This window comes from Centroberyx gerrardi, chromosome 10 (genome assembly GCF_048128805.1).
Source record: "Centroberyx gerrardi isolate f3 chromosome 10, fCenGer3.hap1.cur.20231027, whole genome shotgun sequence".
Taxonomy (NCBI): Eukaryota; Metazoa; Chordata; class Actinopteri; order Beryciformes; family Berycidae; genus Centroberyx; species Centroberyx gerrardi.
The window spans coordinates 16,293,388-16,310,580 of record NC_136006.1 but is presented as its reverse complement, the minus strand read 5'-3'; the positions used below and the strand labels follow the sequence as shown (position 1 = coordinate 16,310,580).

The following is a 17,193-nucleotide window of genomic DNA, read 5'->3' as shown; positions in this document are numbered from 1 at the left end:
TCTAGACATTCTTTTAATGCCTCGGCTCAGAGTGAAATGTCACCAGACAAAAACTAATGGACAGCATTCATGAGGTACAGTTGCCTTCAAGTTCAGACAATTCATCAGAGCAGCAGACCCAATATTGAATGGTGAGACACAAAAGTACTGGGTCTAAAAGTAGGCTATAGGTTCACAATACAGCGACATGATAATATATAATATTTTGATACCTTTGATATGATATTAACTTATTTGTGTCAGATGATTCTAGACTCTCAAAAAATCAATATGGAGACAACCAGCTGGTAAGAAGATGTAGACTGTTTACTCTGGTTGCCCTGAGCACTGTCAGATCCAATAGGTCCATAATGAAAATGTGATCGTTAATACACCAAATGGGACAGGCTTAATAATCCAAAGCAGATACCAAAGATCAAAATAAACACAAAGCATGAAAGCAATGGTGTGGTGTGCAAAATATATTCTCTTGAAAAAAGGATGGGCCATAATCTGTAAAGATTTAGTCCTAAACCAGAGATGTAAACATAAATATATGGTGTATATCTCTTAAATGATTGTCAATGGGTACTATCTCTGTGTTTGAAACCATGTGGGGGGTTTGAGATTTTGGGGGGACCCATGTGGATTTCTTTATTGTGTGAAAAATCCAGAAAATGATCACACTAAAAAATTGTGGAAAAAAAGGCATTTTGTCCCTCCTGTTATCCATATTCACAGCTTCTCTAAGTTTCTTCTAATGCTAAATCAAGATAATTTGCATGAAAATCGTGGTGAATAAAAAGATACGGGCAGCAGTAACCTGGAGGTTAGAGAAGTGGGTTTGTGACTGGAACATCACCGGTTTGAATCGACTTAAATGACTAACGATCTCCTATTCCTCAACATCTACTGCCGAGGTTCCTTTGAGCAAAGCACTGAACCCCCAACTGAACCCTAACCCTGCTCAGTGGCAAACAGTAGAGGACTTTATTTACTGTCTGTATTTACTGCACATCCACTTTATTATGATTTACAAAAAATCTGACACAAAAAAATGATATGATGTGATGTGATATATGACATAACACGACATGACACGTCATATGGTATGGTATGATGTGGCGAGAAGGAATGAAGGATGTGTACAAAATTAGATCATGATATTATATAATTTAATGTCATAGATGATATGATATATGATATAGAATATGATAAAGCTCTACTCCATAGTTATCCATCCATAATTACCAGCTAAAACTGTATTTCAGTAACATGTATCCTCTTCCTTTGGGCTGACGCAATGCAATCTAAGAAATATTAGCATACTATAGATAATCCTTTAAAGAAAGTAGCCTATCCTCCACTTAATTTCCTCATAATATACTACAGTGAGCAAGTTCCCTAGTTGTGTAACCCCATATCCATGAAATGACTCGACAAGCAAGCAAAGGCCTTCACTTCCCTTCCCCATCTCTTCTGCTCACCCCAAAATGCCCTCTCAGCTCAATCACGCACATAAAACAAGCTCAGTCTCATCTCAGCATCATTTCATGCTCCAGACAAGCAACAGAATTTGAGACTCAAACGGTTTTCCTGAATTCAGAATTAATGGTGCAAACTATCTGATCAGAGAGACGCATCAGAGAGAAAGGAAATCAAAAACGGACCGGCTCCCTTAACTGTATAATAATAATAATAAAAACAATAACAATATACAGTATTGGGATTCTGAACAGCCACACCATCAAAAACAAAGAGTTCCTTGCACAGTTAAAAGAATTAAACCCCTTTGTGCAGCATTACAAGGTTCATTAAATTGAACTCTGGAGACACTTGCCATTAAAACGAGCTGAGTAAACAACGCTAATGATCTGGCACAAGCAGGACACAAAGACTTCATTTGTGACAATTCTCATTGCATCTACACTAGCAGGATATTTGTAGATCCTTGTCTGTCTTATAGGAGATTAGCCATCATTAACAAGGCATTAAAGGAAATCTCCTGATTTCTTTCATGTGCTAGTCAGGTGGTTGTTTGACCTGAGAGTAGCCCTTGGCTCAGGTGAAATCGAAATGCATGACTTGGCTCTCTGGTAATCAGCATACACACATCAGCAAATTTTAGCCACGGCTAACGCTAAATCAATGGGAGCAGGGAGTGTTAGTAGTGCTTTTAAAACCTGACCAGCACAAAATGGTCATCCCAAAACCCAAAACATCCCAGCTGAACAAGTGCCCCAATCATGCTCTCATATTTTGGATTTGGTTATTTTCTCCACAAAGTACCTGTCACATGCTACTGCTAGCTGTGCCCTTTGGTTCCAGTGAGGAATGCTAACAATGCTAACAAGCCATTATACAGAAGCTGAAGGACATAGAAATGTTTTCCCACAATGTCACAAGTGTCTGGTTGAGGGAAATACACAACTAAATTCAAAATGTAATGGTTTCCCGCTAAATTCCATTCGTGCATGGGAGTCATCTTAACATAAAATAAAGTGTTGCTGTTTGTCAGCATTATTGAAGATCATTTAGTTGTAATCTTTGAGACCACTGATACTTGTATGGTGATGTATTAAAGTGCGCAGTTAAGTAAGTTGTTTGACTATGTCCTACTCTCCCTCTATTTCAGAACATCAAGTGACCTGATGAAAAGTCCTGTACCATTACAACATGGCAGGGAATGTTAAATAAACCAAAAGATTCCACTGTCCTCATGTTAACAGCGCAATAAAGAGTGGAGAAAGACTTTGAAATGGTTTACTGCATTAGGTGTGCAGGGCAATGTACCCATTAGTCATGCAGCTTGACCTGAAACCCACAGGTCCCGCAGGATGTTAAGGTCAATTTTTGAGACATTCAGTTCTGTAATGTTGGGGTTGGGGTGAATTTTCTGTTTTCCCTGACAAAAAGCCCAGCAAAGATGCTGAGGTTGGGTAAAAAAACAAACGTAGCTTCCTGTCCTACTGACAGTGAATGGGAGAAGACTTGGTGGACACAGCAACAGTCCCTCTAACTGTCTAAGATCATAGGAATAACATTTTGTTTTGTTTTGTTTTAGGATTGGCTCCTGCTTTAAAAGAATACAAGTGTAAAGCCTTCAAATGAACAGGTTTGAGCAGGGTGGCATAGTGGCAAGCAGAAAGTTCAGGTTCAATCATCTGCGATCACACATCAGCCCTGCTGAAGTGTCCTTGAGCAAGATGCTAACTCCCCACCAGCTGCAGGGACGCTGGTTTGTAGCCGAGCCTGCCTGCGCTCTGACCTCAGCGGAGGGAGGCAGGGATCAATAGAGTATCACAAAAATAGCAGTGGCCATCATCTGTCCTGACTCGGGTCAAGGCAACGAGACCGAGGCGGCGTTGTCGAGTGAGAAGTTCAGACGCCTACACTCTCAGTCTCTGTGTTTCCTGCTGTATGAGATCTGAGAGGGGATAAAGAAAATAAACTGGAGATTGAAGTGCCCTTCACACCCAATATGACAAGCAGCTTAGCGAGACCCACAGCCAAACAAACCGGGGCTTTGATGTCAGTGCAAGAGAATCACAAGTTAGTTTCTCTGTTTGGATAAAACTGTTGTTGAGTACACTGAAATAAATCCTACCCACAGCGGATGCAGATGTTTCACACAAGTGATAATCACACCACTCATCACAAACATCAGGCCCGATTGTTATTGTGCCTTAGCAGGGGAGGAAAGACGTCCATGTTGGTACACACCTGCCAGGTCACAGCCACCCACAATATCACATTATCGACCAGCGTTGTACACCAAGTTTGCTGATCGCCCCTTTCTGTTGCATAATTAAAGTGGGCCAACAAAAGCAGACTCATGTCCCAAGATCATATTACAGGGTCTTTGTCTCTGTTCGAGGACAGCTATTGTCTGAACTTACAGCTGTAATAATGCATATCGATTGACATAGCAGTGTTTCGACCCTCTAAACTAGGTGTACAATAGCAGCTCAGCTGTATAGATCTTGTGTGACATCTGGAAGCAGTGAGTAGCACATTTCTTTAAATTTGGCCTGTTGTTTTTGCAACACTAATTGGAAAGAGCATGGCAAACCGCTGTTTTAATGGAAAAACTGAGAAAACAAGGCCTGTTTGAGAGGAATTCGGTGTATCTGTATTAGCTTTTGCACACATTACATCTTCCAGGACAAAAAAAAGACAGAAAAGTGTTTATAAATAGTGTAAAAAATTACAATAACAAGAGAACATGAACAAGTGACATGCTGGTGATTATTGAGTGCCAATCATTATTAAAGCGAGGGAAAGGGACAGATACAGATGAGTCATACAATAACACATACAGTGTATTAGTCTAGCTGCTGCCTGAATTTTGTACTGAACTTTGGGCTTGGATGCTTCATCTAATTAAAGGAGAATGAGTAATCACATTGTCCTGCTCTATTACTTACTGTAGATATTAATCACATTTGGTTGAAAAGACAACCTGAATCTAATATTTTGAGCATTAAAGAGAGGCTGTCTTCTTCCTCTACTCAAGGAATGAGGTACATGAGCTCTGCAAAGACTTCATCTTAATGGGACGGGGACACCTTCAGCAGGAGGGCTCCTCAGGCCAAGAAAACATCAGAAAATCAATCACGACTGTTGATCAAAGCAAACGTTTATGCAAGAAAGCGTGCCCAGTGACATACTGGAAATGCATCCAGCTTCCCAGTCCCCTCTCCTGTTCTTTAATTTATGGGATTCAGGGCTATTTTAAACAACTGCAAAGTCACTGATTGACCTTCAGTTGAAAAAGAGGCAGAGTAATATTGTGGCAGATTCCTTTAAGGGATAGTTGGCTAACTTTCAATTAGTTGGCATCTCGACACCACTGACAGCATGATGAGTGGGATACAGAGGATTATGAGCAGCAAACATGTTCATCGAGAATAATTATATTGAGACAATTATCAAATGTGGCAGGAGCAGATGCGCGTCAAGCTTATCAATTAAAAAGGTGAAAATGTCAGTGACGCATTACGTGTCTGTCATCGAAGTCAATGAGGGAGCTGACCGGCTGGCTAGTTTAGCTTGCTGCTCCACTAACGTTACTGCAGCCGTGTTTTAGCTGGCTGGCAGGCTGGATTACTTAATATCCCCCGTGCTCTTGGATCCTCCTGTCATGCTAGATGGTCGGAGGGTCATTTCATCCCTCTGGCAGACTAGCAACAGCTAGCTAATTTAGCCGGAGCTAGCTGGTCATGTCTGACTGGTCCTCGGTGATTCAGTGAGGATGCAAATACAAAAGGATGAGATGCTGGGATCTGTATTCGAGCAGCTGAAAGGAGCCTCAAAGCATTACCTGTACCTACATTCAATATACCATCCAAATGGCACGTTTGTTTTCCCCCATATCAGCAAAACCGGCGTTTGAGGTTGCCTTGAAAAAGAAAAAAAAAGAAAAAGCTTATTGCCTTACCAGAGATGCGGAGTAATGACCATGTCTTTACAATTCTTGGCGCAGGAAATAATAGAGGGGGTCTCCCTTGGCCGGGCAGAGATTCCCAGCTATTCACAGACAGACGGCTTTCAGGAAGTCCACGTCGAATATCATTTTTGAGATATGTACAACACGAAGACTAGAACATTATGGAAAGTCTTAAAAAAAAGTGCTGTGTTTGCCCGTTTCCTTGAATGCGGGCTGTGATGCTCAGCTCAGCTGCACTCCGCTCGCTCCTCCCTGCAGCAAGATTGGCTTTGAGCGGGAAGAAATCACCGGACTGGATCAAACACGGCGGACCCTGGTTACTCACAAAACACGGCAATAGACTTTAAAAACCCTCGGACTCGGAGTAGCCAATTGGGACCAGACCAGCACTAGGGTTTCCCGGACCTTTTCACCTCAAGAACCCCCAAGAATTCCGCATTAGCCGACAGAGAACCTGACCAGATTTCGTCCGAAAGAGCGTGATCTGAGGAGATATTTGTTGTTAAAGATAACTTGGTATGCAATCATGTAACTCCCTATGCAGTGGACGGGGTGACAACAATCGTAGGGAGAGTAAAACCTAGAAGCAAAACAGTGACCCCCATACATTCCTTCACTGTGCTAACATCTATGGAGTGAAATGATAGTAAAAATAATCCATCCCTTATTTTTGCTGGGGACCCCTGAAACCCCCTCAAGGACCCCTGTGGGTCCCTGGGGCCCAGTTTGGGAACCACTGGCCTCCAATAAGCCAAACTATGCATCATTGTCACCCTTGTGTTTATTTTACACATAAATTAGAAATGTATATGTATTTGTCTAAAAATTAAGAAAAGAAGGGGATATTTCTCTGTCAGATAGAAAATATTTTCTAAGTAATTGCTGAGTAATTGCTTTATCAGAATTACTAAACAAGGGTGAAGTTGTTGTGAAAAGCCTACAAAATAACAAAAATATAAATGCAACACTTTTTGTTTTGCTCCCATTTTTCATGAGTTGAAATAAAAGATCTAAGACTTTTTCTAAAATTTCTCAAATTTTGTTCACAAATTTGTTTAAATCCGTGTTAGTGAGCACTTCTCCTTTGCCAAGATAATCCATCCACCTGACAGGTGTGGCATATCAAGATGCTGATTAAACAGCATGATTATTGCACAGGTGTGCCTTGGGCTGGTCACAATAAAAGGCCACTCTAAAATGTGCAGTTTTATCTTGAAAAAATACATTTATTAGGCACTGAACTATGGATCTCACATGACTAGGGCTACAGATATGCATTTTTTGAAAACCAGTCAGTATCTGGTGTGACCACCATTTGCCTCATGCAGTGCGACACGTCTCCTTCGCATAGAGTTGATCAGGTTGTTGATTGTGGCCTGTGGAGTGTTGGTCCACTCCTCTTCAATGGCTGTGCGAAGTTGCTGGATATTGGCAGGAATCAGAACACGCTGTCGTACACGCCGATCCAGAGCGTCCCAAACATGCTCAACGGGTGACATGTCTGGTGAGTATGCAGGCCATGCAAGAACTGGGATGTTTTCAGCTTCCAGGAATTGTGTACAGATCCTTGCAACATGGGGCCGTGCATTATCATGCTGCAACATGAGCTCTGGTGACATTCCTGCAGTCAGCATGCCAATTGCATGCTCCCTCAAAACTTGCGACATCTGTGGCATTGTGTTGTGTGATTAAAAACTGCACATTTTAGAGTGGCCTTTTACTGTGACCAGCCCAAGGCACACCTGTGCAATAATCATGCTGTTTAATCAGCATCTTGATATGCCACACCTGTCAGGTGGATGGATTATTTTGGCAAAGGAGAAGTGCTCACTAACACGGATTTAAACAAATTTGTGAACAAAATTTGAGAGAAATAAGCCTTTTGTGTGCATAGAAAAAGTCTTAGATCTTTTATTTCAACTCATGAAAAATGGGAGCAAAAACAAAAGTGTTGCGTTTATATTTTTCTTCAGTATAAATAGGCTGTACCAGGGGTTCACAAATGGTCCGATGTCACAGAGCCCCAAATAGACACAGATTAGGGCTATGGACGCCCATTTGATAAGAATGTGTCTCAGGGACCCAAATGGGAAGATTTTTTAAAATTGTTTTGATACAGTATTGAATTGTAGAACTGCCTATGCTGTACAAATAGGGGTGAGAGTGAAACCTATGATTACAATAGTCACTCTTAAGCATCCTCTAATTGGGATGATTTGTAGTTAATTAAATTACAGTGAAATTAAATCATCCCTCATTTTTCTGAGGACCCCCTGGAAGCCCTTCAAGGACCCCTGGGGGTCACAGGACACTTGCCTCTTACCGCATTAACAACAAAAAATATGACTGCCATCTAGTGGCTGGTTGTGCTGAACCACAGCCTACACCACACCTAAGGAGAGCATTTGGAGAGAATTGCTGAGAGTAGTACCTCAATGAGTGTCATCATTATTTTAGACATCCAGATGTAGCATACCACTAGCAGCTGTAAGGTCTCAGTTTGTGAGTAAATATATCAGAACAAGTAATCGATTTGACATAATTCTGTTTTAAAAGACTATCATGACTATTTTTCAATTTCCAAATAGATCATCTTAAGGTACAATCAGTGCTAGTTGACTAAAACTTTATGATTTAACTAAATAGCTGGGGTAGCCTATATGATGGCAGTGGAAAACGCCATTTGCTGTTTGAGGATCTCCCATAAAAGCTCAGTTGGGACCATATCAGGTTATCGAGAAGACCTTGGTGTAGGTCTGTGGCTAAAACCATTATCCTGCTGCCTTGCTAATGAGGCGCTGTCATCAAGGAAGAATGCATTAAGGCAACCAGAACTGCTGTTTGTAGTGACTGGAGTTTGTATCGCCCTCAGCCCTCATAGTGATTCACTCTATGATAAGATATACACCAAACATCAGGACAAATTTCCAGACTCCTCTGCTGTAGTGGGTTGTCACACCGGTATTTACTGTGTACACACAGTTGCTGATTTACAAGTTACACCCAGTTCACAAAAATGGATCACTACTGCAGACAATGAGTCATGTGGCCATTTGTTTGCTATATAAAGCAGGCATTCAGTTTCTGTTTCAGTGAATGTTAGAAAGGGCAAAGTGAGTGACCTGAATGACTTTGAGCGTGGTGGGGTGGGGTTATATGCTTCTTCCAGCATCTCAGAAACCAGTGCTCTCCTGGGATTTTGACACACAGTAATGGTGTCTACTGTCTAGGGTTTACAGAGTATAGCCTGAGGGCAAAAGCAGCTTGTTGATGATAGAGATTAAGGAATGGCAAGTTAAAAGGCCACAAAAAGCCAAAAACCTCAGCGTGGACCAAGATCACCTCAGAAAACCTCCAACACCTTGTAGGATTAACAATCTGAAGAAACCTCAAGGTTTTGAAGGATCTTAACGTAAAGGAGGCCAATTTAGCATTTGGGTGTGCCCTATCACGCACCTATAAGTGGCATGAAAGTCTTCTCATCTGTCTGTGTCTGTCTCAAAAGACTACTGGGTATCAAATTTCAAGACTAGCGGGCTGGTCCCATTTTTACTGACCCCTGACCTACTCTAATTTAAGCTTTCCCCTGTTCTACAGCTGGTCGTTGTCCTAATAGCCCTTGATGTAATACAAGACTTTCATTCTAAAGCTAGATATTAATTCTTTTAAAAAATGGCACCATCTCTCTTACAAAATGATTGTTAGACTGGAACTGGGCCGCTCATATTATGGAAGATTGTAGGTTCTTAGCCATCTTAAGAACTATGCTTACATTAAAATTGCATTGTCTCTATTTTTGAATTAGCCTACACATGAACTTTGTGTAGTAGATATAGCCTATATAGGTGGTAAAATGGAGTGAAAGCTGACAGTTTTCCATAATCTCAAACAAGGATCCAACCACTCCACTGATCTCCAATATATTTAATATTCTGTAAACCCCTGTAGTGCCTGTCTTCCTCTGTCAGCAATTGAGGAAAAGATTATGCATAATGGCCTATATAATTAAACAAGCATCCCACTGTTAACTGATCAGCCAATGACTAAATATATAATTTGCCTTCATTAGAATTTAGAAAAAAGTAATAAAACAGAAACTAAAAAGGCGTGTGTCTGCAAAATGCAGGTATGGATACCAACAGCTTTAGATAATCTGAGAGTGTTGGGGGCAGTAGTCTATCTTCTCTCTGTTGGCCTAAAATTGCATCACTAAGGATCCTGGAAATGAAATATAAAAGTGCCAGATAGTGATCTGAATTCCCTGTTAGTATTCATGAATTGTGACTGTGAGCTGGTTCTTCACTCAAATGCATGCTTCCCACTGGCAGTACAATGCTGCCTTCAAATGGAGCTCGTGAGCTCGTGGTTACGACATGGGAAGTCGTGTACACGACTCGTGAACTCTGAGCTTTCAGAAAATGTCCACTTTCGAAGTCGTGAATACCACAGGAGGGGGGTGTTCATATGGACTCTTCTCGTAAACACGACCCCATTTGAAGGCAGCATCATGTCCCCCAGCAAATTAACCGTAATCTACAGCATGCAACCTGCCCAAGTGGATGCCATCCATCCATCCCCATTCATCCCCTTGACATCGTCCTCTGATGGTCTCTGTCCGTAGTTTGTACAACTCCAGGTGACTTGTATGAATTCCAGGTAAAGGACAGAGATAGATGGAGATGTGAGGGAAGGACGGGGCCATATAGGCAGACACCAGAAGAAGACATCCCATGAATGCCAAGGTCACCTTTTCTCTCTCTTCCTTCTCTGTCATAACCCTTCATGTATTCCAGCAATATGCATGACATCTTTGTCTTGTTCTCTGCCACATACTTTGCTGTTATCTTTGAGAAACAAAGGCTTGGCCATGAAAATCCACCTGTCTTAAACCATTAAAATGCTGACAGCAGTCTACGGCCAGCAAAAGATGGTAGCATGCTGTGACGTAGGCATATATTATTTTCCCAGGCTGGTTTTGGAAACAGTGATCTGTACTGGTTGCACTCACAGGGCTAATCAATCTTGAATCATGTTACTTTTTATGGTCATACGGTTGCCTGACAACAGAAAAAGAAAGATATGTCAATGTACGTTTCACTGAAACTCAATAAGTGATTTAAGCCTGGGTGAGAGGGGATGGAAAGTAGGCTTCTTTCTTTCCTCTCACTTCCGGGTTGGAACTCCAGTCCGTTTCTATGGGAGGGGGTCAGCGTAATGTGTTGTCGACTGTTTATTGTTGATCATTTTGACACCCGTTGGAAGCAATCACATTGTCCCGGTCGACTATGTAACATTACTCTGGTTTACACAACCGTCTCACGTAACGTACGTGATGAAACCCGAAACAGTCATGTGAGTGGGCGGAGCCGTCTGGTAGTGACGTTTAACTGGAGTAACTTTTCTATCAAAGGCAGGAAGGAAGTGCTCTCGTGAATCACTGGTGAGCGAACCGGCAGGAGGACGTAAAAACCGAGGGATTCATTCTCAATAAATCGGCGAAATATACACTGAAAGAAGGTAAGGAGGTGTTTATGAAGGGTTTAAACCTAAATGGGAAGCGTTTTGCAAGTTGCTCTGGTCGTTGTAACTGCCGCTACGACTTTAATTTAGCTTTGCCGGTGCAACGTGGTCTCGTCTCAGTGGGTCATATCATGTGAAAGAATGTCTAAATTCTAATTAAATGTTTTTATTGTTGTTGAATTAGTCGCCTTTCTACCTATCGGGCATACTCTTATAACCTAGGTTACACCGTTACATTCTTTAGATTCCTTGCCAAATTTTACTATCGAACGTTACTTCATTTGACGTTATCCAAGCTATTACCGCCTTTTTGTTGGAAATGTTCACAACACAAGGCCCGTGTAGTCTAAAGGAATTTGTAAAATAAACTCAAATATTAGAAGTTAAATTAAAAGTCAGTTGTAACCGTGCCATGAAAAAGCCGGCCGGGCCATATCTGTTGCGCAACGTAGAAGCGAACTCCCCCTTGTGGCCAAATGAGGGAATAACCATTTTACGAAAATTTGAAAATAAGAGCAGCCCCCATTTAACCAGTTGTATGTGGAAAAAAACGACATACCCGTAACATGAGTTGTCTGATGTCAGCCATGTGAAAGTTGAACGTATTGTCTTCCTTGTTGCATTGCCAGGCACACAACATGTAAAACCATTATACCTACTGTTCTGTGGTATGGAAATGACCCAATGCAAATGAGTTGTTACAAAAAATAATGTGAGCTGTGCCTGAATAAAATTCCACTTACCCTCTGTATTTTTTTTCTTTGAGAAGAAACCATGCCTGGAGACATTGCCAAAGGAAAGAAAGCATTTGTCCAGAAGTGCGCCCAGTGCCATACAGTGGAGAATGGTGGGAAGCATAAGGTTGGGCCGAACCTGTGGGGTCTGTTCGGACGCAAGACGGGCCAGGCAGAGGGCTACTCCTACACAGACGCCAACAAAAGCAAAGGTAAATACATGTGTATGGATAGTCTTGTGATAGCCCTAGAAATCACGCTGTTTGGTTTGCATCATCATTGCATCAACTCTCTTCCTCGCTTCCGTTCCAGGCATTACCTGGGAAGAGGACACCCTCCTGATTTACTTGGAGAACCCCAAGAAATACATTCCAGGAACAAAGATGATCTTTGCCGGCATCAAGAAGAAGAACGAGCGAGCCGATCTTGTAGCGTATCTGAAGTCTGCAACTTCATAAAGAGCTCGTCATCTACGTGTCTTTGCCATTTTTGTGTCTTCTTGATAAACCATTCGCTGAAGGAGAATTTTTTTTTTTTTTTTTCAAGAATCTAGGACTCTTCATCAATTTAGTTCTTTCTTTTAAGGCCTTACATCTGGTGCAACATTGAGATAGTGCAGCTATCCCAATACCAGGCAGAACTGCAGACACTGAGTGGTGTTAGCATCATAAGTTGCCATATTTGTCACAGCTGTACCTCAGTTTTTACTATGTCCCTCCATTCTGGTGGAGTAAATGATATCCCCTGGTTTTAACAGGTTCCTTTTTAATATAATAAATTATTGAACCATATACTGTGTATTCAGAATGTAGTGAGTGAAAGCTGTGTGTAATATTTGTGTCATCCATTATTTTTTTCCAAAATGGTTACTTGGTTGATAATCAACATGTCTTAATCATTCAGTCCGTGTCTGTTTCAAGAATATGCCTTGAAGGTTCTGTCTGCTCCAGATTTGGGTAATGTGTTACTCATGACTGATACCTCACCTGTCTTTAATAATGTGTTTGTTAGATTTGACAGTTGAATAAAAGTAATTACACTAAACACGTCCTCTTGCATTAGTTTGATTGCTTACCCAGAGGCGAATATGTGGTCAGTTTTCAGCTCTGGCTATAATTATGTACTTGAATTGACAATTAGGTCTAATATGGGAAATTAGTGAAGCAAAGTCTAGAGTAATAGACTGTGTAACATCTTAATATTTGCTAGGATGTGTATAATTTGTTTACCACAATAATAGTTCAAAGTGACATTAAGTCCATATGTCATGTCATGTCATGTTGTCTCTTTAAATTCATGAGCCCAATACCTCAACATCAAAATATGTGTTACCTTGCATTGGTCTGATGTATGGTGTATTTTTTGTTAGTTTACTGAAGAGAGTAGTTTTTTCCTTTGAATGAAGAGACTGGAATTTTGTACATAGCTAAGTTGGATGTGGGTTTGGAAGCTGATACATAGTCCACACATGTTGCATATTTTTACAGGATGTAGGTCAGATCCAAAAGTGTTGTGACCCTAAATGAACAAAAGACAAAAAAGTCTGCATATTAACTAATAGCACTTATTGGCCTATAATGAAACCTTGAGTATTTTTTGTTGGTTCATTGCATGTAACCCATAGAAAAGAGAGTCTGAAGCAGCATGGTTTTGACTTGTCTTAGTCCTATAGGCCTATATAGATGACTAAGAATACTTTTATTCATTGGAAGTTGTGGAGTTTACCTCCCTCTAGCGTTCAAAGTCGACAACTGCACTCACGTTTTCTAAGCAGTGTGGTACTGCTTATTGTTGCATCAAGGAATTTGATTTTCTGACATCTTCCTTTTGCCAATAATAACTGTCGATGTTACAACATGAGTAAATGCTATATGCCAACCACTGCAGTTTCTCCGTTTGCCAAAGTTTTGAGGTTAAGTGTAGGACATTGTTGAGTTGCAGTATTTCTATATGCTATGAAATTCATTTTCCTACAGGCGACAGTCTTTCACTTTGATTGCACTTGTCAGGCTGCGCTATCATAAAGGCACCAACAGTACCATCACCAAGGCCTTGTCAGTGAATTCAAACGAGGCCGCTATGTGTGCCAAATTGACGCAAGTAAAGTATAATTTACACCATGTTAATTCACCCATTCAACCATTATATATCTAGAGTAGCTATTCATTATTGCAAAAAAGTCAAATAAGAGTCACACATCATATGATGTGATGCAGTTAGTGATGTAGCGGTAGAGCTAAAGAAAAGGTGGGTAAACTACCTTCAGTCAGTGTTCATCATAGGCTAAACATCCACCATTATAAGAAACAAACATATATGATTCTATAAGAACATATAATTAGCCCAAGAATAATTATATAGCTTACATCTTACTGTATGATGCATGCTATGAATTTATAAAGGTGAAAGTTGGGTAAAGTCTAAATAAAAAAGTAGGCTAATTTATTGAGTTTAGGTGGATTTACCCTCATCTACATCTCTGCTCTCAATAAGCAATAGCCCTATTAGTTGATGCTGCTGATGTTATTGTTGTTATCATCATCATCATCATCATCATCCTCATCATCCTCATCGTTATTATGATGATTATTATTATGTATATTTGGAGTGTCTTCCCAGGGAGTGCAAACGGTTCAAATGGGCTGACTGCTGGAAACAGCCTGAGCTCCTGTGTGACGAGGCGAGCGTCAGCGGGACCGAGCCAACCACAGCCAGCGTCATTTGCACACAAGAAGACCCACACGACGGTGATGCTCGGTAGTGGCTCTCTGCATAATTTCCACTGCCTGTGATACGTGAGCCCGTATTTGCATCCACATTGCTTCGCTTAGATGTGCTTTGATTTGGTTACAGTAAGCCAACAGCGTGGAAATGTTGTGGAGGAATACGCCGGTGCGCAAAGGGAGTCTCCATCCTTCTCCCCACTGAGTGCAAACTGGAGATGTAGCCAGAGCTCCAGGGGAGTTTCGAGCGTAATGCATCTTGGAAGTTGTGGTATTCAAAGGATTCTCTACTTTTTTTTGACCCTCGGTAAAACATCATAGATGCCATTTCCCCGCGCGACTTCATGGACTCGGTTCACTGAGGACCGCCTGAAGAACAGATAATGGCAGTGTCAAATATGGTCTTCTCTGACGTGGAAAGTTTTCTGGACACGCACCCCGAGTTATTCGAGGACTACCTGAACCGAAAGGGGAAGCATAGCATGGTGGAGAAATGGCTCAAGAACCACCAGGCGGTCAAAAGTCCGGCGGCCGCCGCTGCAAGTCCCGCGGAGCCCGAGAAGAGCGGCGCGTGCAAGGACAGCTGGGCGAGCAAAGGCGACGGGCTGCAGCGGCGAGCCTCGCAGAAGGAGCTGCGCAAAACTTTCGCCAGGTCAAAGGCCATCAACGCCAACAGGACATACGACGAGCACGTCAACTCCAGGGCTCAGGAGCCGCTGACGAGCATGAGGAGGAGAGCGCTGCTGAGGAAAGCCAGCTCTCTGCCCCCGACCACTGCCCACATCCTGAGCGCCCTGCTGGAGTCCAGAGTCAACATCCCCCAGTACCCGTCCACCGCGGTCGACTTCAAATACTACCTGAAGGAGCACAACGAGAGAGAGTTTTTCCTGGAACTGGTAAAAGACATCTCGAACGACTTGGATATAACTAGTCTCAGTTACAAAATCCTGGTGTTTGTTTGTATTATGGTCGACGCGGACCGCTGCTCCCTGTTTTTGGTGGAGGGCACGGCCAACAAGAAGACGCTGGTTTCCAAATTCTTTGACGTGCACGCGGGCATCACGGTGTTGCCCTCGTTGAGTAATTCGGACGAAGTTCAGGTGCCGTGGGGAAAGGGGATCATTGGATATGTGGCTGAACACGGAGAGACAGTAAACATCCCTGACGCCTACCAGGTGCGTGCTCCTCTTGGTGCGCGCGTGCGTGTGTGTGTGTGTGCGTGTGTAAGAGAGAGAGAGGGGGGGAGAGAGAGAGAGAGAGATTGTTCAGTCTGTCATTCAATCAGTCAAACAGTTAATTGATCATCAATCAAGCGGTGTACCACAGAGCTGATGGCATGGAAAAATCGACAGGACCAGTCCAGCAGATGCTGTAGGTCTACTGGTTGTGTCATGTCATACAGAAAATAAACATTACTGACTGTAGTTACAACAAGCAAATGCATGAGAATTCCCATTCCCTTTTCATAGTTTTTACAATTCCACAGTAGGAGGCCTGATATTAAGCATTGGACACAATACTGTGTTACATTAAACCCTGAAAACTGTTTCATGATGCTCGCTGTGAATCAAAGTGACACCAGATTCCACTAAATACCTAAGACACAGGTAAAGAAAAATGAAGTCTGGTCCCATTGCCTGTTGCTAAGTAGACACCTTCTTGGTTAACACATACAGTAGAAATCAAGAGTAAACCAAACGCAGTGACATCACTCCTCCATGTCAGACATGTGTTGCACTTCTCAGGGTTCAGGACATCATTTTATAAAGCAAACCTGCGATAATGTTGTTGTCTTTCATAGCCTTTGCCTCACACTTCTCCATTTGAACAGCTGTGATTGCGTGACTTGAGGGTGTCAATATTTACTGCATTGTCATCTGAAAATTAGAGGGGAAAGACTGGGTTCATTTTCGAAACAACTGCTCACATCGTGTCTTTATGTTACATTATGCCCGTGGATTGCAGGATCGACGCTTCAGTGACGAAATTGACAAGCTGACAGGCTACAAGACCAAGTCCCTCCTGTGCATGCCCATTCGCAACAGTGATGGAGAGATCATTGGAGTTGCTCAGGCCATCAACAAAAGTCCAGGTGGAGCTCTCTTCACTGAGGATGACGAAAAGGTAATTTCAATATTACATGTGAATAATGGGGGGAGGATTGCAAGCTGCTGTAATACGTATGCTGCTGCTGGCAACTTGACATGCGTAGAATAGATCATGGATAATTTTGTCTTTCTTTGTTTCACTTCTATATTACATTGTTTCATCTCACAACTGCTTAGTTATCCTCGTAGTCCTTGCCTCATATGTATTTAAAGGTATGAAGGTGTGCCTCCCTCTTTACTGAAAATACCCACGGTGCTTTAATACTCCTGAAGCAATCGACTTTATGAAGCACAAAACAGAGAAAAAAACTTATTTTTTAGGCACTCTCACTTCAGACCATTGACTATTCCTCATTTGTGTATAAAAATGAATAATTGTGTATTGAATGAATTTAAAAAAATGTCATTTTTAAGGTAATTTAGCTCATCAATTTCATATCCTCTTAATTAAACTGTCCCCGTTTCTTGCCTTTAATGATTTGAATGAATGAATGAATGAAAAGATGAATGAATTCACACCTTTATAATGCTTACAAGCTTAAGTGTTAGACAGTGAAGCAAGGTAAGGAGGCAGAGTTTCTCATTTCCCTTTGTGTTAATGTTATCACACACAAAAAAAAGGAATCACCATATTGCCTCACAGTTTGATCACAATTTGAATTGCTGTGGCACAGTAAAGT

The 17,193-nt window shown here is 41.7% G+C and overlaps 2 protein-coding genes across 2 annotated transcripts in view; both read left to right on the top strand.

Moving 5' to 3' along the window:
• Nucleotides 1–10,840: 10,840 nt before the first annotated feature.
• Nucleotides 10,841–12,730, top strand: LOC139914403 (cytochrome c-b). Its single transcript, XM_071902724.2, has 3 exons — nt 10,841–10,945; nt 11,718–11,894; nt 11,995–12,730. The coding sequence occupies exons 2-3, from the start codon at nt 11,723–11,725 to the stop codon at nt 12,138–12,140; spliced, it is 318 nt and encodes a 105-aa protein (XP_071758825.1). The 5' UTR covers nt 10,841–10,945; nt 11,718–11,722; the 3' UTR covers nt 12,141–12,730.
• A 2,043-nt stretch (nt 12,731–14,773) lies between these two features.
• pde11a (phosphodiesterase 11a) overlaps nt 14,774–17,193 on the top strand; it is a 31,444-nt gene continuing 29,024 nt past the window's right edge. The window contains exons 1-2 of the mRNA XM_071902728.2: nt 14,774–15,580; nt 16,371–16,529. Coding sequence (XP_071758829.1) covers nt 14,789–15,580; nt 16,371–16,529 — 951 coding nt within the window. The 5' untranslated portion in view covers nt 14,774–14,788. The remainder of the gene's footprint in view (nt 15,581–16,370; nt 16,530–17,193) is intronic.

Bases quoted from the DNA above. Each gene is read 5' to 3' on its own strand.
- LOC139914403 (XM_071902724.2), top strand. From the start codon at position 11,723: ATGCCTGGAGACATTGCCAAAGGAAAGAAAGCATTTGTCCAGAAGTGC. The intron at 11,895-11,994 runs GTAAATACATGT...CTTCCGTTCCAG, and splicing joins AGACGCCAACAAAAGCAAAG to GCATTACCTGGGAAGAGGAC.